This window comes from Mugil cephalus, chromosome 22 (genome assembly GCF_022458985.1).
Source record: "Mugil cephalus isolate CIBA_MC_2020 chromosome 22, CIBA_Mcephalus_1.1, whole genome shotgun sequence".
In the NCBI taxonomy this organism is placed as follows: Eukaryota; Metazoa; Chordata; class Actinopteri; order Mugiliformes; family Mugilidae; genus Mugil; species Mugil cephalus.
This window is the reverse complement of record NC_061791.1, coordinates 18,517,323-18,541,241: the sequence shown is the minus strand read 5'-3', so window position 1 is coordinate 18,541,241 and position 23,919 is coordinate 18,517,323. Positions and strand designations below refer to the sequence as shown.

General features: G+C 40.2%; 1 protein-coding gene across 1 annotated transcript in view; it reads right to left on the bottom strand.

Moving 5' to 3' along the window:
* tmtc1 (transmembrane O-mannosyltransferase targeting cadherins 1) overlaps nt 1-23,919 on the bottom strand; it is a 110,297-nt gene that overhangs the window by 81,431 nt on the left and 4,947 nt on the right. Inside the window, exons 2-4 of the mRNA XM_047575489.1 lie at nt 18,753-18,930; nt 4,250-4,323; nt 1,328-1,504 (exon numbers count right to left, since the gene is read on the bottom strand). Of these exons, the coding sequence (XP_047431445.1) occupies nt 1,328-1,504; nt 4,250-4,323; nt 18,753-18,930 (429 nt within the window). The remainder of the gene's footprint in view (nt 1-1,327; nt 1,505-4,249; nt 4,324-18,752; nt 18,931-23,919) is intronic.

The following is a 23,919-nucleotide window of genomic DNA, read 5'->3' as shown; positions in this document are numbered from 1 at the left end:
CAGATGCATTCAGAATCTGCCCAAGGAAAGATCCCTGATCTGATAATGTGACATTACTAGATGTCTGCAATCTGTGGTATTCAGCATGTTCCAGAAATAGAGTTGTCAGCTGTCCCTCAACTTGCCTAATTAAAATATGTTATCAGTACTTCAGCCCCTGATAACTTCAAGCAGTATTCAAGCAATATGAATGAAAAAAAAAAAAAAAAAGAATTCTAAAAAGCCCCTCTAATTACAGCAATGTTCAAAGACCACCGTCCAGGCTCAGTAGCCCAAAGCACAGAGCCCTCAAGATCTTTAATCAATGTCACAAGTGAAGGAGGGTGTGAGAACTTCTGCCAAATTGTGTTTTGTGCAGTGCCGCATTATGATGGAAGCTGGGGAATGAGGCCAAGCAAGTAGTGTAGACTGGTCTCACGCTGAGTGGCCATTTTGATTTTGAGTCTCAATTCAATCCAAGTGAAAAAGAGTTCTAAGTCCATCAAGACAAAGTCCAATTTAAGTCCTGTCAAAGCAAGTTGTAAAGCCAAATTAAGGCCCAAATCGTCGGACAGAAGAAATAGCCTATTAGGTTAAATCAAATCTTCCAGTTCTCTGAATGTTGACTATTAAAACCTTTCAAAGCATTTACCTGGCTTTAAGATTGGTTTATACTGCAACTAGTCTATTTTCTGTGATACCACCACTAAGTTGTGTTGTGTTGAGTTTCACTCTGTACTTCACACAATGTTGAGTGGAACTGAATGGCTCATTTTGGAGTTGAAGTTAATAAATGTGGATCAACATCTAAGGAGATGGTGTGTAGGAGGCTGAACAAGGGAGAGCTTCCTGTGGCTGCTGGACACATGGAAATGCACATTAGACCAATCACAGCCATTGCGGTCCACGTCACAGCAGTGTTTAGTTACAACTCTGGAGAGGGTTCTAGATGCGCAAATCTTTTGTGTCTTTTCACAAAGTTGAGCCCAAATTCTTACCTCCTGACCTCATTCAAACCTTTAAGAAGTCTTCTTCAAACAAAGTTTAACACTTTCAGATTCAAAGAACTGAAAAGTAGTAAATAACACCATCCACTATATAAAAGGTATGTTCCTTTTTCAATTGAAGTTCTAATCTCAAAGCTGTAAATCTGGTTTACAGTTAGATAAAATAAAACCCACACAGTGTAAGAAAAATAAGTACGTGTGTGTGAACAAATGGTCTACAGCTGCAGCGGGGCAGCTAACGCAAATAGAAAAACTGTGTGAACACTCAGCGACCCAGTGTCCGCATAAATCAAGATAAGAAAACAAATCAACATAAACAAAGCAATAGCAGTCGTGCTTACTTGATGAGGGGCTTGCGGCAGAGCACCAGGGCATCGTACAACAAGCACACTCCGAACACTGTGATGCCAGTCTCTTTGACCAACATCGCACAGGTGCCCAGTAGCAAACTGACGAGCAGAGACCACGGCGACACCATGGAAGGCAGAGAGTCCTCAGAGACACACGCACCCACACTCCTAGGAAATAGAGGAAGGGAAAGAGAACAAAGCTTTCACAATAAAGAAGATTATATTAGATTACATTTGGAAAGACAGTCAAATGGAGCAACAGTTGCCATAAGTTAAATGAATTTGTTCCTTTAGAATAATTAACCCTTTATAGTACTTGTAAGTACTTGAAAATTCTAAATTTCAACCCTAGAGTGCTATTGTAGATCATATGAAGACTGTTTTACTTCAATTTTCAAAATCAAGATTGTGGATTTAACATATATGGTTGTTTGCCCTTAAATGATAACCAAATGTAAATATGTATATAGACCATTGGAACATAAGTGCTGATTCAGGCACTTGTTGACATACACATTATCACATTAGACAACATAAGGACACTTCGTCATGGCACCTAATAAATCAGTTACACCCAATTCAATAAAGGTGAACCGGATTTGACCTGAGAATGTTTCCTTGATCTTCTCTGTTTGGCTGAATGAAAACCACTTGTCATGCTTCTTAACCTCACAGAGTCTCAGGGACGCAATTTAAAATGTGTGAAGAAGTTACTATATATGGTTCCTTACCCCATTAAGGGTTAAGACTGACGCAGAGACATTAGCCTCAGGTCTTTTAAGTCCAGGGACAGGTTCAAAAGGCCAAACCCGTTTACCCAACACATGTTCCTGCTGACATATCAGAGATGATCCGAGCCAGCAACCCGGTGCTTGTCAAATTCATTCTGTTCTGTACAACTGCTCATTTCACCCGTTCACATGTTTCACGTGGCACTCTGTTGAGGTCAGTGTCGTACTAAGCAAGAAATTACATATTATTATGTCTAGAAAAATGTATTTGCCTACAATGTATTTGCCTACAAGAATGACATTTATTACTTGGCCCAGAGCCCAGATTCGAAGTTTCCCATGAAACATGAATGCACCTTGGACCTGTGTGACCCTGAGCAGCGTGAACAGACTCAAAAATCTGTGCGCATGCACAGCCTGATCTCGGGTATCTGCTAATCTATACACAATATATACATTCTAAAGCGAAGGAAGCCTTTTGAGAACAAAACTCATGAGGCTTGAAAAGTTGAACCATCTTATTTGTGAATTTGTGATTAAAATGTATTCAGCATGGTATATGAGTGTTTGTGAAATTATTTTGCACATGTTCAAATTTTTCAGTAGTGTGTACCTTTTGTGCACCGCTGCATGTGTCATAGTATGCAGTAAACATACAGGATATTGTTTTGTTTACATTGCTTCATCTATGTGTGGTCAGAATATTTTGGCTTTTAGGAGTAAGTAACCGTGTGACAGGTAAAAGTACTCGTGCAGAGGTACAATTATAAAATTGAATGTCAATTATATAATTAGAAGATGGTAATTGGCTCTCACCACAACATCAGTAAAAGTCCTTGGTTAAATCTGAAAATTAAAGAGGTATGTATCAACCAAGTGCGAGAAAACTAACTGCTGGGAGTCGTCATTGATGACAAACTCTCATGGAGAACAAATACAAATAAATAATAAATTGGGGAAATGGCATCTCTGTCATCTGCAGATGTAGAGCATATTTGTCATCGAAATCAACCAAACTGATTATACATAATCCTGTCAAAGCTTGACTATTGCCCAGTGCTCTGGTCTTACGCCACAGCAGACTTAATTAATAAACTCCAAAAAGTGCAAAATAGAGAAGCTCACATATTTCTCAGCTGTGATCTCAAAGCAAACATATTTAGAATGCATAGAAATCTCAGCTGGCTATTGGTGAGACATAGATTACTTTATTCATTATTAATATTCATAAGAACCATATCCAAATCCCAAACCCCACAAGTTCAGACAGCTCAGATAATCATAGTTATACCACAAGACATGCGGATAGAGGAAATTTTTCACTGTCAAAAATACAGACAAACTGTAGTAAAAGAAAGGTAATCTAGAGAGCTATGTATCCAAGGAACTCACTTTCCACACTTTTAGCAAATTGTTCATATAAAATAATTCAAATGGTTACTAAACAAACTTTTCATAAATAGATACATATAAAACTGTTTAACATTTTAATAATTATTATTAAAATGTCATTAGTTGGCTTTGTTCTAAGTTATGATAGCTATACATTGTTGTAAGGTATTTGATGATATAGTTAGCAAATTTATAAATATGTTTTATATGGAATCTATAGTCAACTGAATGATTGCCACTTCAAAGTGTTAAGAGTTGAGAGTAGCACTATTCTTATTTCTTTCCTTTTTTTCCTTTCCTCTTCTGTTTCCACCTTAGGTTTGTATTAATCCATTGTTGTATATACTGTATATCCTGTGTTGGACCCCAGGAAGAATGTGGATCCTAATAAACGCCAAAAAAATAAAAAATAAAATAAATCATGTTCCATTCATTTCATGTTTTTTGGAGTTGTTCCTAAAGCGTTTTTGTCTGTGTCAGGCTGCATCCTGCTGGGCTTGGCTGCTGCCACCAAGGCTGGTGGTACATGTCCATACATGTCTGCCTGTCAGTAGTCATAATGTTATGCCTGATCAGTGTATCTACTGTCTAAGCTGTGTTTTGACAAGCACGGAGCCCCACATAACCATCTTTTATAGCAGTTCACATCCTGCTTGTGAGGAGTATGTTAGTTTGTCTACATACGAAGCTCATCCTCATCAGTCTCTCAGGCAGGCTGATGTATTTTACACATGCTCATGTATATGTCTGTGTGCGCATGTGCAGAAGGCCAAGGGTGCAGATGTCTTACCTAATATAGGAGAGGAATGTGAGCAAGAACAGCAGACAGGCCAAGACGTCAGCCCTGCCAACGATGCCGGACACCTGAAAAATACGCATGCACAGATTTGAGAGGTTACTCATGTGCCAGACAGCTCTGATGAGTAAACACTGCTGGGTGTCCATGAGGAGACCATTACGTTGCTAAGCTACAGTTGCATGCATATCATCACTTTATGTCCATCACTGTTTCTGTGGAATCTGTCTCTGAGAAATGCTTGTTCATACGGACCCATAGAAGAAACATTCCCGGACAGGTGCCTGTTATTAAAGCAAAGTTTTTCTATAAAGGCATGCGTGTTAAGAGTTTTAGATTGATTGCTAAACTGTGTAACTGTGCTGGAAAAGCCCCACACACTAACAAGCAATGTTCTACAACTTGACTGACACAAGTGCTTGAAATTCTGCAGCAGCTTCTGAAATGTTTTTCTCTCCACAGGGATGGGTGTGTCAGAGCTACCACATTCTGCAAATAATATGCACATTCTGCACCATCCATATATCGATTTAAAGGTGACAGCACTTCATGGGTTTGAAGAAATGTATCAGTTCTATCTGTGCACATGAAATGCATATAAACATAAAAATCAAATAAAAGAGGTAGATGGAAACACATCTGAAGCTAACACGGTGATGTCAGAAAGTCAGACGTTCACCAACTTGGTTTATGATAAGCTGAGAACTGCTAAACGTGAAGTATACATTGTTGTAATAAAAAATTAATAATAATATAACTAAAACAGGTAATTTTGGTTAGATGCAAGTTGACGGTTTGATACAAGTTGTTACTTATCAGGAGCCCAGATGACTCTGCTAGATAGCTCGATGGCAAACAATCAAAAATCTGTAGACACGTGTTTTACTGCAAACAGAGGAAATGTTAACGTCAATATGTTTCATCCACTAGAAATATTTTGATGCAAATTCATTACCAACTTAAAGAGTACTTCACTAAATATTTAAAACCCTTACCACAGAATTTAGGATGTTTTGTCTAGACACCAAAAACTTTGGAACTAAATGCAATGTCAATCTATGCAACAGATCTGAAGAAACTTTCTTTGGCAACTGCACTTCGATCACATGACCACCAACCTTGACCATCGTGTGACAATTCAATGTTCTCCTTGATATGTACCACAAATCTAGGCCACACCAGACACCCCCACTCCTAGATCTAGATCCCAAATTGATCAAGTATCTGTGGGATGATCCACAGAGACCCCTCCCCTCAACCCATAGGACCCAAAGACCCCCCACTAACAACATTCTTTTGCCAGACACCAATGGACACCCTCAGAAGGACCATGTCCATTCTCTGATGAATCACAACTGTTTTGGAGGCACAAGGAAGTCCTACACAATATTAGGAAGGCGGTCATAATGTTATGCCTGATTGTATATTCTCACATTCTTTCTCTCACGTACATTCTTTGCCTTAGATCATGGCACAGGGGATTGTAATATCTCGTCCTGTGTATTAATGAATTCTCAAGCTTTAAAATAGTGTTTATAAAAATATGGGTATAAAACACAATGACACATTTTGGAAACGGTTGTATTAATGGTTGCAGCTTCGAGTTAGTCATAAACATTCTGAGAAAAGGGCTAAGCATGTATGTTTATTTACATGTCTTTTCTTCATAGCACATGAAAACATAATTTATGAGAGGTGCCAGCACATTTATCATTTATTTCAGCTGCCTGGCTGAACTACCTGGTGTAAAATGCAGGCATACATGCTTCAGCGAGTGGGATAATCAGACTTTTTCTATACGGTCGGCCTAATGAGGCTGTGTTTGTCTGACCCACCAGTTATTGCAGTAGCTGGAACATTTCAGGATTTAGACTCAGAGAAAAAACTGGACAAAACTGTTGAGATGTCTGTCTGGTGAATAACATCTTCTAAACACTTCTCAAGAAGTGATTCTCCATAAAGCTGATGTATGGCATCAGTCTGTGTTTCTTTTCTGTGTGTGTGTGTGTGTGTGTTCTTGTACAGCTATCTTTCTGAGAACCAGTTTAAGTTTTCTACCAACAGATTGAGGACATTTGTGTAAAGTCAGGACATTTTACTTTAGGTTACAATTAGGTTATGGTTATGGTTAGGGTTAGGGTTAGTATTAGGGTTAGCCATTTAGTTGAGATGGTTAGGGTTAGGGTAAGGGGCTAGGGAATGCATTATGCCAATGAGTGTCCTCCCTCACAAAGATGGCCATACAAATGTGTGTGTGTGTGTGTGTGTGTGTGTGTGTGTGTGTGTGTGTGTGTGTGTGTGTGTGTGTGTGTGTGTGTGTGTGTGTGTGTGGTGGGGCGGCAGTCAACCACAGCCTGGCAGGGCAGCAGTAAACATGAGCAGGAGACACTGATAAACAGCAGGCCAGGATGGGGGTGAGGGTGGAGGTGCAGTGAAGGGTGGAGGAACTGAAGAAGAACAGGCAGAGGGGAAAGGGAGGGGGAGGAGGATGAACTTTGATGTGATGTCTCATTTTTTTTTTTTTTTTTCAAAGAGAGTGAGCAGAGCAGCTCCCATACACAATAACTCACAACCTGGCGCAAGGACGGAAGGAAGAAGTGAGTGGGAAATAAAACAACAGGAAATACGTATTGAATTACCACAGGAACAAATTGGGTTTGACCGGAATGCTCAGATGCATTCAATGCCAAATTCTGTTTTCGTTTTTTATTCAAGGTTGTATTTTGGCTCCACAGGAGACAGGAGACATTTATTGGGGGAATAAAAGAACACTGTGTTTGTATTGTGAATGGAACAGATTGCACCTGTTACTTCCAGGTCCAAGGAAAACACAGACTGTTCTGGTTAAGACTTAAAATCCTTACAAATGTATTGTATACAATACAATAATATGTATTTCCTTATACGTGCATTATGCATGGGTGAAGCTGCATGCACTGATGATTCATGCTTTCTTTAGGAAGCATCATGTTGTTACTACCCGAAATAAGAACGGCCCAAATTAGTTGTGCGTTTCCTTTCATACAGACATTACATTTCACACAGACTCATGCTGACTAAAGGAATTCCAAAGGCAGTCTTTCGATAAAGTCCGTCGTGGAGAAATACACCACACCATAATCTGCAGTGTCTTTGCAAGTATTTATGTTTGCAAGTAAGTCTGTGCAAGTATCCTGTAGACGGGCTGGGATTTTACTGCTTAAGGTCTTCAATAGAACGGAGTCTTCTGAAGAAACCACTGATGGGCCAAGACGTAATTCATCAAAGTGAAATAAAATTATTATATTATAAAATAATTTTATTTTTAAGATTGACAACATTTTGTGATAAGAACATTAACTTTTTAGAAAATACTGTTTTCCTCTATTGTCTGTGCATAGCTACAGCGGTACAGAGTGGCTTGCTTAGCATAGCTTTAGAGCTTGAAGTGGGGTTAAATGGCAAGCCTGTTAAAAGCACACCCTAGAACACATCTGTTGTTCAATAATTAACACCTGTCTTTTGTTAAGAGATGCAGGAGAGTTTTTTTGCTGGTTGCCTGGCAACCTATGAGCCTATGAACAAAACTCAAGAAATAAACACTTCACAATTATATTTCACACACTCTCAAGCTAAGCATGTGGTGCTAATACAGTGGAACTCTTGAGATAAGAATATGAATAAGATGAAAATAACTCCCTACTTATAATGAAATGGAATTGCCCCTTAAATTATATAGTACACAGAGGTAATATACACACCACTGAACCACGCAAGTTATCCACAGGAAAAAGTAACCAAACAGAATCACCAAAAAAAAGTCTTCCTTGAAAGGTACGATCAAAGCCAGATGTCAGCGTTTACAGAGGAAGGGTGTGTCTCCCTCAGACTTCTGTTGGGAGCAGCTGCAGCCTTCTGGAATTGGATTTCACACTTAAGCCCGCACACACACACACGTCGCAGCTTTTTCTTATATGCTTGCTGCTTTGTGGATTTTTTTGCAAAATCTACAGGACTGTCCATCAAGTGTCTCTAAGACAGACACACACAAGTGGTTTCAACTACTTCCAATCAGTGAGATGAAAGCAGATTATTTACATCCTTAAGTGGACGGTCTAGGACCTCTATTGGGGTGAGTGTGCATGTCAGTGTGCATCTGCTAAAAAGACATTGCTTAGTCATCCACAACTACTTCGAGGGGGCTGGATGAAAGAGAAGAGAACAGAGGGCAAAGTGAGTGATGATGGAGGATCGAAGGAGAGAGGTGCTAGATGAAATGGCTAAACGGGAGTGGGGGTGGGGGTAGGGGGGTTGACTTGTCTTCTCTGCATGAATAAAATATGAGTTTGTGCAGAGACGCACTCTCTCTCTGAATATACACAGATAGCCAAAAACACACACACATAATGAATAATAATACTATGTTTGGAATGTAAACAGATTATCCTCCCTGGAGCTAAGGAAGAGGAGCTGCTGTCTTAGTTGCTTTGTGCATTTTGGTGCTACAAACACACACAAGGTCAGAGGACAGGCTTCCTTCTGATGACAGATGAGATGGTTTGGCGGTCTGTTATCAAACTGCTACTTCTGTCATTACACCTTCTGTCCTCCTTTAGTGCATCCCTCCTCTTCCTTTCCCTATCTCTTCTTTCCTGTAGTCCTCCGCTGCCAACCTTCTGACCTCCTCCTTCCATGACATATTTCTCCTCGCTATCTTTCACTGTCATCCACAGCACTGAGAGCAAATATAATCATGTCAAATTATTTGCATATAACAGCAAACTAACAGCAAAAATACCTAGTGTGATAACTGGTAGTTTCTAGGGTTTCTGTTGTAAATGTACCTTGAAGGTACACTCAACTCTGTTCACTCAACACTTGAGTGAACAGATATGCTTACTTTGTGTGAATATGTTACTATTGCAACAATTCAGCATGATGACAAATACTGTCCGTTACATTCTCCCGAGTAACCTCAAAGGTCCTGCATGCTCAGAGGCTATCGAGCATGGTCTGGCTTTGGCAAGTTGAAAGAGGGCTGTGCATCAGCTGTTTGCTAGCAGGTGGTGTTTGGGACTGCGGTGGTGGCCCAGTTCGGGTGGAGAGTAAGCCATCTGGTGGGGCTTTGGGGCTAAGCTTGCTATTCAGACGACTCGTGTCTATCTGTTTTTGCCCAGAGACGCTTCTTGCTGCTTGCCATCCATGACACTGACACTTCCTGTTCCAAAATGACGGATCTGGCCAAGGGTCAAATCACTGAACATGTGCACATTAATCACGCAAAATTAACAGTGTCAAATGCGTTATTAAGATGTTAACCTTGACAGCCCTAGTAGCTGATATAGTTTAATAATCAGAAAAATAATAATCTGTATGTAATCATGCAGAGTCTCCATGAAGATCCTTAATAAAAAAAATCAGACTTGTAGTACCCGCAAACATCATAATAGCAAGCTTGATTCAACATCAAGGTAGCATCTGATAAACAGGAAATTATACAAAACTGTGATTTGTCATTAAATCCTCGAGAAATCCATGAGTGTCTCGCTTTAAACACACTCACATGAATTGTGACACTATGTGAAGCTGAAATTGAAACAATTTATTCTATGAAGGTTTTTATTTATTTATTTTTTAAATAATTGGTTTGGATCTTCTTAATTGTTCTGGAACATGTTCTGGCAATGTGAGAATGTGAGGAAGAAAGACATATCTGCTCAGCTAAGAGTCACATCACATCACACATCCAACGATGGTCAAGACCAGACTGTACAATATAAATATGGATGTGTCCCCACTTTCTTGCATTGGTCAAACTGACGAATGAACTGACACTTTAACATTCGTCAATGTTATATTGACCAACTAAAATGTTTAAAATTGTCCTTGAAAAAAAAATATATATATTTGATTTCAGTGTTTTAGTTTGGCCCAAGTCACATCCAGTAACACAGAGGGGGTGGAGTTTATGACCTATACTGCAGTCAGTCACCAGGGGGAGCTCTACTTGCTTTTGCTTCACTTTTGAGGAGCAGTTTCATCTCCATCTTTATACAGTGTATGGTCAAGACTAGCATTATGCGAAAACTAAAGTTTTGTTTACTGATTTTTCCATCGTTGATATTGGTTTGTTGTTGAATATAATTAATATATGTAAAACTATATATAGAGATTACTGGGTAAACCTTGGCCTTTAACGTGCATGACAGCTTGCCTCAAACCTCACTGCTCCTGTAATTACTGTATGTATATGTTATTTCTGTGCATGTTTAAGGCAGAATAGTCTAACCTATTGCTGGTGCAGTGTTTAAGTCCATTGAATTGGACCTAAAAAAAAAAAAAAAAAGGAAATGAGACACCAACAGTAAAAATCTGAAAAACCTCCAGGAAGTGTAACTCAACACAAGTAGGCCAGTGGGCAAAGGAAGAATATACTGCTCTAGACCAGTAGAGATGAAACAAAAACAGACTTCATTGATCAGTATGGGGGAAATTCAGTTGCTACAGCACCACAGAGACAGCCTGAGGGGTAACAAAACAGATAGAGGAGACAAACTAAATACAAACTGAATTCAGGACCATAAAAATACAAAGTTATACACAAAGCACGCATGTATACAGCACACCACATTATACCAGATGTTCCCAGAGTGATATAAAAAGGTGAAGTGATTGTATTTATTTTTATATTTGAAGGTTATTTAAGTTAAAGGCCGATACAAGTATTGTCATTTAAGGGGAATTCCACAGATTTCACACAGGTTAGCCTGGGAAAATAGTACAATATACTATGTGGAATTTGAGGGGGTTTAACTGAATAACCCAGATGAAAGAGTTTGACTTAATAACTCTGATGAAGGGTAAGTGAGTAAGATCAGCTTACCAGTTTACCAGTGAGACGACGAGGGTCTAATTAAAAATACTGGGAGCTGAAGGATTCAGTGGTTTTGTCAGGTTATCTGCCTTTTTCAGGGGCCCAACTTTAAATGCAATGCAATAAAAAATCTTGTTAGAGTACACCTTTAATGTAACTGAGCAGTAATTAAGTCTGATTATTACCAGACTAAGACGCTCCATGTGGATACAGCTAGAGTAACAAAGAGTAGGAGAATGAGGAAAGAAACACAGTTCTTTGTCTGGCTCTCACACTCCTCTACTTTCTCACTCTAATTCAGACCAATTACATAATTCAGCAGGAATCCGAGGTTGGTTGCAGCTGCCTCTCTACATCCAAACCCCAGAGCAGGAGGAAAGGAAGTGTAAAAGTACAGCATGGTTAAATATACCCAAACAGACACACACGGAGCGTTTTGCAGGGAATCTGTTAATGCATCTCCAGTCACCCGTCCCCAGGCTCTGTCTACTCTGGCCTTCACCATCAGCCCAGAGACAGCTTTGTCCTGTGATTCCTTGTGCGTGCGTGTGTGTGTGCGTGTGTGTGTGCGTGTGTGTGTGTGTGTGTGTGTGTGTGTACATGGTACACATATGGCTGACAGGATCCACATATGGCAAGCGTTCTATCAGCAGAAAGCGGAGAGGAGGTATGGATGAATGGAGGCTTTTAAGGTCTGAAACAAGAGCCCCATTCACTGGTTATGGACCAACTTACTGACTGCCAGACCCGACATAGCGGACACAGAAAACCGAGTCTCTTTTTGCTTCATGTTCGATTTAAGTTTCTTGATCAGAGATGGGGGTGTCTGATTACAGACTGGGGTACTGTGTAACATGAGAGCTGAATATTGGCACCAAAACAGAAAGATTCATGAGTAAAAAAGAAGCAATGAATTGTCATAGTTTGATGAATGTGACAGTGGTTCATAGAAAACCTATTAAGGCAGTTTTGACTTCTGCGTACATGGCAAACTGATTGTCAAGGCTCTGATCATGCAGTCTGATAAAGGTTTCTTCATCTCGATATACATCCTGAGTAACAGGAACAGTGTGATCTAGAGGTGATTCCGTTTTTAGGGTTAAGACCAATCGCCTGTTTATTAAAATGGTAAATGGTCTTGCTTTTATATAACGCTTTTCCACCTAAATACGTGGCATTGAGGAGATTATGAGATTAATTTACTCTCAACAGAAAATGAAAACACAGGCCCATTTGGGTATACAGTCTCCATCCATTCACACAGCACTGATTGATGGACAGAAGATCACAGTTTACAGTCAAACATACTGGCTGAAACTTTTTGATGTCCTTCATGCGCTCAATCATTGAGCTGTCATGGCTAACACTATCAGCTAATGCTGTTACCTAACTAAAAAGAAACATAACTACCATTCATTTCAGTAAGAACAGAGGATCCCTGAAGCTATCTACAGCCCTAATGTTCTCTGACGCAATCTGGGCAGCAACAAACAAGCTAGCATTAGTTTTTCTTGTTTACAACGCACCTATTAGACGAAATGTCCGTCTTTTGTTTCCATCTGACTGGTCAAAAGGGAATGACTGCAGATAAAGAGCAGTGAGGTGTGATGAGCATTTGATAGCAGTTAAGAAAAAGGCCTTTGACCTCATTGAAAACAAGTTTAGATTTGAATGGTCTCTAAGTGTTTCAATTTAGATAGTGACTTGGAACATTGAGCAGGAAAAATCTTTCTTTAGATACAGAGAAACTGGAGGTTGCCTCTATTTAGAAATTCTCAAATGCAACAAGTCGACCTGTTTGAACAGGGGCAGAACCCTCAGATGGGAGAGGAGATGTTGAATTTGTGTGTAAGAAGTGTGGTTCTGAGTGTGCGCGTGTCTCTGCCAATCTCCCTGTTCATCACTCTCAAGAGAAATGAGCTCCGTCTGGTCCTAATGATGCAGCCAGTTTATATTGAACTATAGTCTCTGAGTTATCAAGATGCGTGCACAAGTGTGCATGTAGGCACATAATGAACCACTTTGCAGGCTCAATAAAAATGTGACTGCAGTTTGCAAACAGTAAATGACAGAAACTGTAAATTTTCCAGTTGTATCAGATTTTTCATTCTGAATCCCATTCCAGCTAGCAGAGTATCCAAATATTGTGTAGGCTCAGAGGGATAATATGTATCCTCACCACACTTTATATAAGCAGAGAGAGAAGAGAGTTGCTTTTGCATATTAGGATGAAGAACATGTTCAGTTATGGCTAATGTACCATGCCCAGTTGCCAAAAATCAAACTACCACTTTGTCACTACAGTACAGACTCAAATGCACCCAACATGCATTGAGCACACAATGACCAGTCAACCACTCAGACGACATGTAGTCTAAATGTCTATCACATCTCTATATGGTTCTGAGATGGGAATACTTTAAACTATCAACACAAGAAGGTGACTTGGACAATCAAGTTGATTTAGCACCTGAAAGGAAAACAAGTTGGAGCTATTAATTTTTCCCTTTCACACATAATCTATTGTTTTGAGACAGACGTTTGTACACTATTCTACTGCCTCCCTAATGATGTACGTGCTTATTTACATACAAGACATAATAATAATAATAATAATAATAATAATAATAATAATAATAATAATAATAATAATGCATTGGTTTTATATTGCGCTTTTCCATTTTTAGATGCTCAAAGTGCTTACAATTGTATGCATTATTCATTTGCTCACACAGTCACAACCTGGTGGTGGTAAACTGCCTCAGTAGTAATAGCTGTCCTGGGGCAGGCTGATGGAAACGTGGCTGCCAATGTGCGCCTACGGCCTCTCTGACCAACATCACTCAGAATCATACATCAGGGCAAGGTGGTACACAACGGACGGACTAGGGATAGGGCGGAATCGAACCGCCAACCTTTCGGTTATTGGACGACCGCTCTACCTCCTCCTGAGCTACTGCCACCCCATAACTAAGATCTGATCAAAGCCACACATGGAGGCATATTCTAATGCCAGGTGTGAATACATACTTAGAGCTGTCCATTTGTGATCTGATCCCACAAGACTCCCCTACCATGCCTCTTTTTCTTTTTCTTTTTATGTGACAGTGTTATTCTATGACTCTGGCCCTGTTCACACCCGGTATTAATCAGAATCAGAATCTGATTCTGAACAGGGCCACAGTCAGAGAATAAGAAAAAAGGAATAAAGCAACATGGTAGTAAAGTCAAAGGGTTTTGCCGGGTCAGATTACAGAAATTTCCAACCAATTCCTCCCTGGATTCACACCTCCCCAGTGATCCTCTGAGAAATCCGGGCCAGACCTTGCTCAGTTCGTCATAACTTATCAGGTACTGTGAGGCTTTAAGGATCCGCTCTTAAACGTCCCGAAGCCTGTCACAGGCTCATCAAAGCCTTGAGCAATTGATATCATGGCATTGATATTCAGGTATTTAAATAATTCACCACTAGTGCTTTCACAATAATCTATGAGAGGAACAAGTCTACAAAAACACAGAGCAGCTGATGATGACGTTAAGAAAGTTCTACAATGATCACAGCCTAGCATGCTGCTGTTGACAGATATGGGACGTGGATCAGTAGACTGACAGTAAGTTGTGGTACTGGAGTCTCTGCTTCCATTTCCCTATGAGATTGTGTGGGGTTGTGCATTCAAAGTTCCTTGATCCGCCACAATAATCTAAATAACCTCGTGTCTTGACTGAAAATTTGAGTTTAGACAAACTTAACTTAATTTGCTCAGACGTACAATGTGACAGTCATATGGTAATAGACCCAGAGTGAAAGTCTCAGTCGAAAAGTAAGAGAGTCAAAAGAAACAGAAATATCATGTATTCATACAATTAAAGCACACCATGGTGTCTGCATCGGTCAAAAACACAAGTCATACAGGGAACTGGATTGTTGAGGGTTTTTAATGATTTGAATTTGATAAGCAAATGTGAAACTGAATTGAAATGCATAAAATGTTTTTGAACCAAAACTCAGCACGAGTCAACTGCTTCATTATCAGTCTGTAGCTAGCTCTGACTCCACTCTCACGGTCACATCTAGTTTAAGTGTTTGTGCCTGTTCTGGCACTTTGACTGGCATACCAGGAGATGAGCAGGGAAATCAAACTCTCTCCTACACCAGCCTGGAGACTTTGAGACCTCATTTCTGACTCCTTCACGCTTCCTGCTCTCACTTTCTTTTCTGATGCGCCGTCTTGCTTCCCTCGCTCCCAGCTCACTTTCCATCTCTCTTCTCTGAACCTTCTCTCCGCTCCCCTCTCTTTTCATGTCTCCCTGTACGGGGAGTCAGGGAAGCGTCCTGGCAGGAGGCATGTCCTCCTGCAACCCCTGCTGCTCTCTATTCATCTCTCCCTCGTTTGCTCACTCTCCGCCTGACTCTCGTTTCCTTTCATTGCCTCCTCCACTAAATCTCATGCATTTTTCTTGCTCCACTCTTCTTTTTCATTCTGCACATGCTCATCTGCTTCATTTATCTCCAATCCTTTGGCTCATCCACACTCTAATTTCTCTTTAGCGCTCGCATACGAACACTGAGCTCTTTATTGTCATTTCACCTGTTGGAGAAACAAATAATAGTCTTCTCTAGTTTCTTTGCACAACTTGACTCATTTTTTTGAGTCAGGTAAGGGGAGACATTGCCCTTTGGGAAGCACACAGAAAGTAGAGCAGAGGTTCTAAATGGAAAACAGCTGAATTTGGCCAACATCCAGACAGGCAAGACTCAGATATGTGAAGGCAGGAGTGAATTAAATAAGACTGTGGTACTGAGCTGATTCCAGAGACCGGATCTGCTACTCAAAGGCACTTCTCCAGGATGGCCTACGACACTGATTTGTCAACCTTTCCTAGGAACAAGTGCAACCCCAAGAAGCAGGCATTGCTAACAACTGACATATCATAGACTGTAATCATCAACACAGGAAAAATCCACTTTAAATTCAGATTATTGAAAATATTTTAATTTTTGTGTGTTTTTTTTAAGAAAATGTGGTGTCATCACAGTGGTATATAAAGGGTTAGAATTCAGAAATTAAATATTTGTTCTTTGTGATTATGAATGAAATTGATTTAAAGATTTATGTAAAAGAAAGAGTTCCACCAGAGTCAATCTTTTAGGGGAGCTGTGGAGTAGACAAAGAGAAGCAGCTTTGGGACCCAGAGCGTGTCAGGTTGGCATCCCATCAGTGCCCACCTCAATGGCTGAGGTTCCGAATCCACAAACTGCTGCCCAAGTGCTGCACAAGTGGCAGCCCACTGCTCCTAGTCTTCACAGTACTGTGTGACTGAATGCATGGGTCAAATGCAGAAAAAATGCCAAGCCAATGCAATATGGCATGTGTCATCTTCAACAGATTTAATATTAAATTTTTTAATACACAAGTACAAAGGGATGTCTTCTTGTGCTTCAGATTATAATACACCTCCTCACAGTCACATAAAAAGAACTACTGAATAGGTATGAGGTGGCAGAGTGTCCTGTTAGGAGGCAGCATCACAAGATACTCAACTGAGACAAAACCAGCAAAGCCCCAGGGGAATGTCGCCTGTGTTTAGGCTCTGAATAAATTCTGAATCAACTCTAGCATAAACTGTGCCCCTGACTCTGCTTCCCCATTTGGCCATTTTTCACTATGCTGCATTAAATAGAACATGGAACAAAAAAACAAAAGTCAAGGCAATTTAATTCAGGAAAGAAAAAAGCAAGGGACTATCCACAGGCAATGAATTAACTCCATCATAACTCCACAATGCCTTAAACCAATCAGCCAACCGCGTAGGCTACAGCATAAATAATGAATGTAATTATGCTGAGGTGAAAGTTTACTCTGATTATAGTTGAACGGAGCTGATGAGACCTCAGCAAGCGATCCACTTCACTTCCATGTTTACTATTCTGAGACTCGGAAAACAGTAACATAGGAACAAGTAAAACAATACGAACCAGACAGACAGAGAAATAATCAGTAACGCGCATTTTTTAATAAACGAAAAGGTGATGTGAAACATGGTGGGGTTAATTGTGTAATCTGTGTAAATTAGGTAAAGAGTGGCAGCATGTCAGCAGTAGCTCTGAGATGTTCACCTTTTTAGGTTATTCTTAGTGTGTTAGTGTTTTTATTTTTATTTTTTTCTGACTTTTTCTGTGCCGAATCCAATCTGCATGTTTTTTGGCTGTTTTTGTCTTTTTATGGAGCTTGAATTTATTTATTTTTTTCTGGAATTTTCTTGTTTAGCTGTGGCGTTCGGTGGAGTGACTGTCTGTTGCCGTATTACAGAGAGCATCTGTTAGCGATGTCCGTGCCCCCTGTGATGTCTGAAACGAGGCCGAGCCCTGACTTTCCTGTTGCGCTTCAGAAGAAGCGCCGGGGAGATGCCGTGCTGGAGCATAAATGAAAGAGTGGAGAAGGAGGTTCAGGCTGAGGGTGGTATCTGTGCTCATGGAGAACGAGAAGTCTTTGGAGGGCAAGATGGATGAACTGTGTGTTGGGACCCAGAGGGAGTGTGAGTAGTGTTAGGTGTTTGACGGAGATCTGACTTGGTGCGGACTTCCCGGACCACAGTGCACGAGACAAGATGCACGTCACTGTTGTTATGCAATAGTCAAAACAACTGGATCTCCTTGGACACTGTTTTGCCCACTATATTAGTACATTCATTCATAATGATAATTCTGTACATTCTTTACTTACTCCATTTTCTATTTTAATAGATAATACTTATATTTAATTTTTATTTTATTTTAAACTTATTTTATTTCATCTTTCATTTTACTTGTGATTTTTTAAGTGTTTTTATGTGCAACTAAGCTACTGTGACCAAGCAATTTCCCTTGTGGATCATTAAAGTCTAAGTCTTTGGAGCTCAGTGTGACAGTTTGGTGCCTTCAAAGCATTTGCTTGAAGCAAAGATTGAGAGTGGAAGGTGTGCCGTGAATGGAACAGGTACCTGCTGGTGCTTCTGCTACCAGGAAATCAGTTAGTATAGTTTGGGCACTGGTTTGCCTTGTGTAAGAACATGAGTCAGCAGTTTCACAATAAGAGTTTAACAGAACGTCATATGCCTCTTACAGCTCAAGAACTAGCCAGAGTCCTTGTGCTAAGTTTTCCTCTGTATTTAAGTGGCCCACTGATGTTGTTTGTGTATGCAATTAGTATGCGGCTAATAGCTTATTTGGCATCGGCTTTAAAAACTCAAGAGTTAGAATACAGAGTCACTGTCTTTTTTCAGCACATACAGAACAATGTCAACCATAAGGTTGGCATCGCAGGATATGTACAAAAATGTCTTAATTAATTTGACCAAAGAGCAAAGACATTTTTTTTTTCCAAAATACAGAAACATACTTTTGAAAAGCTTTTCAGAAATCAAGGCTGCTTGATGAATGGCCAGAGATGATGGAGACTGATTAGCATTTGGAGGTAAAGGTCATTGCTCCCACAGTAGCTATTTCAGCATAATAATGGGGCTTCATCTAAAAAGTCTAATTTCAAGTTTCAAGTTAAGGGTGATACATTTTAAACCAAGTCTCATTACTGCATAAGTAAGCTAAATCCTATATTGTTAGCTCCTCTGAGCCAGTCTGTGACAATCTGCGTGGCATGTACTCACAGCCTCAGTGTGGACGGGGTGCACGGCGAACAGGAGTGCTGTGACGAAGGCCAGCCGTGGGTTTTCGAACACACAGCGTTGGCACGTGTGCATGAGCAGGCAGGTCACGGCGCAGTGCAAGCACACGTTGACAATGTGGAAATACAGAGGGTTCATACCGCCCAGCAGGATGTTCAACCTGGTAAGACAGGGAGGGAGAAATTCAGCTCTGCGGGATAAGAGCAACATCTGAATGTGTGAAATGTAGAACAGGCTAATAAATTGATAAGTGCACTCAATGTCATTCATTTTCTCATAAATCCATGATCATACGGAGACGAAAACCTTACCTACAAACATCCCCGTAGCTATATTAGGTTATGGATTTACCGTGACGATTGCTTAAGTAAAATACCTATTACATTTCCTGGATGTAGTGATTGTTGTATAATCCTAAGCGGTATCTCAAACCATTTTCTGCAGTGCCGTGAATTTCAAATGAATAGAGAATGATTGCTTGGGGAGAATATGTCAGACTCCCGAACACATCATATCCTGCCTATCATTTTCCAGCTGGTAATCCCTCTGTAAGGAATAACACTTAGACACGCATGTTTTCAAATAGTTCATTATCATTATTGGTGGGACATGTAATTATTCCCTCTCCCCCTAGCTGAATATCATCAGCCTAATAACTGCAAGCACAAGACGCATGACAACAGTTCAGGTCCAAGCAAACATGCCACAACACGAAGACTATTTTTTATTTTGTGAGTCCACTGAGAACTGATCTTTTGGTGAAGTGGAAAACCTCTTGCGCCCATCTTTCCATACATAAAATACTAGTGTATTGATCAATGGTAGATTTTTCGCTTAGAGAGGAGTAGCTGTATTTATTCATTTTAATTTGTGCATGAACGAAACCAGACGATGCAGGAGATGCAACAGGAAAGCCATAGGTTTTGCAGGAACATGAACATAATGACCATGCCTTCCTACTGTGTAAACTCTTGTTCCATTGTTTGCCACCAAATCTGCCGGACCTTGGAAGGTGTTGTGTGGTATTAGGGACCAGAAGATTAGCAACAAATGATTAGGTCGTGCAAGTAGGTATCCATCACTGGTGAGTGGTAGCGTATTTGGGGATTTATATTTGGGAAAATATATAGAAAAGCATACACAAGACATCAGATATTTGATTATGGTATGCTAGGGGGTTAATGTTTCTTTATATGTGAGGTACATCTCTAAAGAAAGACAAGAGCTCAACAAAAGATGGTCTCATATGTGAACTCCTTATCTTTAATGAAAATGAGTTATAATGGGGTTCAGTGTGAGCTCTCATCCAGTCCATTATTTGATGAAGGAGACTTTGGTCTCTGCTATCCCTCTTCTATTCATAATTCAATAAGGGTGACTGATAAAACCTGCTTTAGCATGCAGAGACAGCATTAACCCTCGCCATTATCTCAGCCCGACCTGAGCTGATGCTGATCTGCCCCCAAAGCCGATGCTGAGATGAGTGTGGAACAAGTGAAGTTCCGTGAGATGAATTTTCAAGAGGGCCCAGCCGGGGTCTCGACCCATCTGCGAGGCAAAGGCTTTGGAGGAATGTAAATTTCTTATTTGATGCAGGTAGCTGCTGTGCATATCCAGAGAGACATCCCACAGCAGAGCAGGTCGGTGTTCAGTTCCTTGCTGAAGGACAGGAGGATTTGCTGCTTTTGGACACATACAGGATGCTGGAGGAATCTCAACTGTGACCTATGCGTGTTGAGCACGGCTGCCGATTATTCTTAAACATTAATTACAACGAGCCCAAGCCTACATGATTGAGGCGAATATAAAGTACAAGAGTATTTTTCTTAATGTTTACTCATTAGAGTTAGCTTTACATCCTATCATTTTGTAAATTTATATTGTGACTTTCTAAAGACAACATTGCACGTTCTTTAATTGCAAAGTTAAGAATGTTCACACAACAAAGTAGCTAGTTGTTACAAAAATACAATGATCAGCCACAACATTAAAACCACTTATAGGTGAAGTGAATAACATTGACAATATTGAGACTTTCAGTGTTCTGCTGGGAAACTATTGGATCTGACATTCATGTGGATGTTACTTAGAGTTACAGTTGATGTTACCACCCACCCAGACCAGACCAGGCACCCCTACCCCGTGGCAATGACACTCCTTGATGGCAGCAGCCATCCCCAGCAGAATTCAGCTACAGCACCTCAAAAAACATTAGGAACAGTCCAAGGTGTTGACCTGGCCTCCAAATTCACTAGATCCCAAACTGATCAAGTATCTGTGGGATGATCCACAGAGGCCCCTCCCTCAACCAAAGATCCCACTAAAGGACCCCACAAAGGACCCCACAGCATCCTTGGTTCACTTAAACCCTTGTCAGTTTTGGTAACGGCTACATACGTAACTGTGCTGTCGATCATTTTATAAGGGCCTTTAATATTTAAAGCCAAGATATCTGATCAGTACTTTTTCTATGTTCCTAAAGTCACACAACTAGTAGCATGAATGTAAAGTGATCTGACATTTTGAAGGTGTGCTCAGATCCAGTGAGACAGACGCAGTGTTTTCTGTCACTTAGGTAAAGTCCTTTAACTTCGATATAGTCTGCTGTGATGGAGAGACTGGGCCACGACCCAAAGGAAAGCTGGAAGACTACTAAAAATAGGTTGTTAATTATTCTAAAGAACATTGCATCAGCAGTTAACAGCTATGGTAATTTGCCATACCAAATCTCCTGCAATGTAAAATAGGCTGAACAAAACCCTGCAGACAAGCAGGATGGAGAGCAAAAAGAAAAGGATGAAAATGCTTTTGATAAGCTGAGAATATAAAGATAAAGATCTCTAAAATAAAGGATAAAAGATAATTAAATTTCCTGTCTGGAAAACTGACAGCACATTCCTTATCGGTTTTATTGAACTTTCTTTTTCAACATTTGTGAGAACATCCGAATCATTCATCTTTGTCTTATCCCTCTACACTGTCATTTCTTGTTTTTCACTCTTCGTCCACTGCTCTTTGTCCCTTTCCGTTATCTATGTCCATCTCATTCCCCTTCTACTCCTCTCATGGACCAAAAGAGCATCCGTCATCACTTCTTCTGTCACTGTTTGGTGTCATCTTGTTCTTGTGTTTCTATTTTAATCACATGGCCTCTTGATAATGCTCTCTGTGCATCCTTTTTTTCTTTCCCAACCACTACTCAGCTCTTGGTGCACTTTGGACCCCAGCTATAAAAATACCCTTGAAGCCACATTGCGTATGTGTTTGTTCTTTCTGTGTGTGTCCTTCACCTTGATTTCATCCCAAATGCCCTGCAGTGTTCACCGGTGTAGAAAAGGCTATGTCGGTCTGACTGAACAATCCCCTAAGGTTCATCACAGGGTTGTGTGTGTGTGTGTGTGCTTGCATGTGACGGTATGAACCTAACCAAGTGTAAAGAGGATATACACATAAAAAAGACCTCCAGGACGCAGGTGTTGGTGAAGGAGTGCTCCCATCTGTTCCTCTGTAAGAGCTCATGGCTGGATTCAAGAAGACTAAAAGTCAGCCAGAGCTGTCCAGAGTGAGAAAGCATTACATTAATATCCACCCTGGGCAATCTGATCTCTAGTTGCCAGCTTAAAGTACAGGTGTGAACACATCCACGCATGCCTTTAAATAAATGGACTTGACTCATTCAGGAAAACACCGCTATTAAAAATTTATAAATTACTGCCTGAAAAGAAAACAGGGACCTCTCTCCCTTAAGGGAGTTATGAGAGTCTTTTAAAATATTTTGTCCTTGTACTGTCAACTTACTAAATAATTAATAATTCTAAACACATGAAATTACTGAATATGAGTACACTGTGCGTTTGTCATTAAAAACGTATCCACATGTGATTAATAATGCGATCGTGCTGATGTATAAGGAGCCTCATAGAGTTAAATCACTAGTGTCTTTATTTAGCTTTATTGCAGGAGGTTTTTCTAACACTGCTTCCAACAGCGCAGCGGTGCAATTACAGAGTATATTGACGATTTCAGAGTTCGCATTAGAATCTGAGCTTTGTGTGGATCTCTGAAATAACACCCATCAGGGTGGAGACCAATTAATAAATAATAAGTGAACGCATAGGATTTCAGTGAGTGAGACAGACTTCACAGCTTTAAACTTACAAAATATGCATCATGTCCCCACAACAAACAGCTGTACATGGTTCAGATAAAGCAGTAGGTAGTCATCCACTAGATACAGCAGCTGTTAGAATATTCTTTTGTTTTAGTTGTTTGTATACAGGTTCTCAAGTGCCAATCCATGCAGAGATGTGTTTTCCCTCGTGGGGCCAATAAAGTCTGTCTACCTACCTACCTACCCGCCTACTTACCCACCCATCCATCCATCCATCCATCCATCCATCCATCCATCCATCCATCCATCCATCCATCCACCCACCCATCCATCCATCCATCCATCCGTCTTGAAGCAGGTCTTATCGATGCCATGAAAACAATCTAACTAAAACAGAGAGGATTACCTAACAAACTTAAGAAGAACAGACAAAGCTTGAAGAACAGACAAAATAAATACGAAGTTACTTTGTTACAACCTGGAATTTAGTCAAATACAACTTTGGTTAAGCCTGTCTCTCCACGTAGGAGGTTGATACAAAATTAAACACCTTATCCATTAGCAACTAGCAGTTCAGCATTAGCATAAACTAGACTTGCTTCGACCGACTGTAGTGCCCAGAACTGGAAAGCTTTCTACTGGTCTGATGTGACCGGCAAATCAGTTTAAACTGCATTTTTCGGATGAATGGAACACACAATGAGACAAAGCATTATGTTTTCAATCTACTCTTTTGTCGGGCAATTTTCAATTACAATAGACTACATACATGACACTTGAGGAAAACATTTATTACAGTAATTATATATCCGATAATGTTGTAATACCGTTGTAATACAGCCCCCTTTCCAGTTCACATATTATGTCATATAATAAACAATCGGAGTACAATCCAGATGGATAATAGTACAGCTTTTTAATCTTGTACGTAATGTGCGCTACTTATGGTGCAGCTAAATGTGCGCTATCCCTCAGGTGGTTCTTCTATTGGTTCTATTTACCTTCTTCTTCTGCAACCAGCTTTCTTGAATGTTTTTG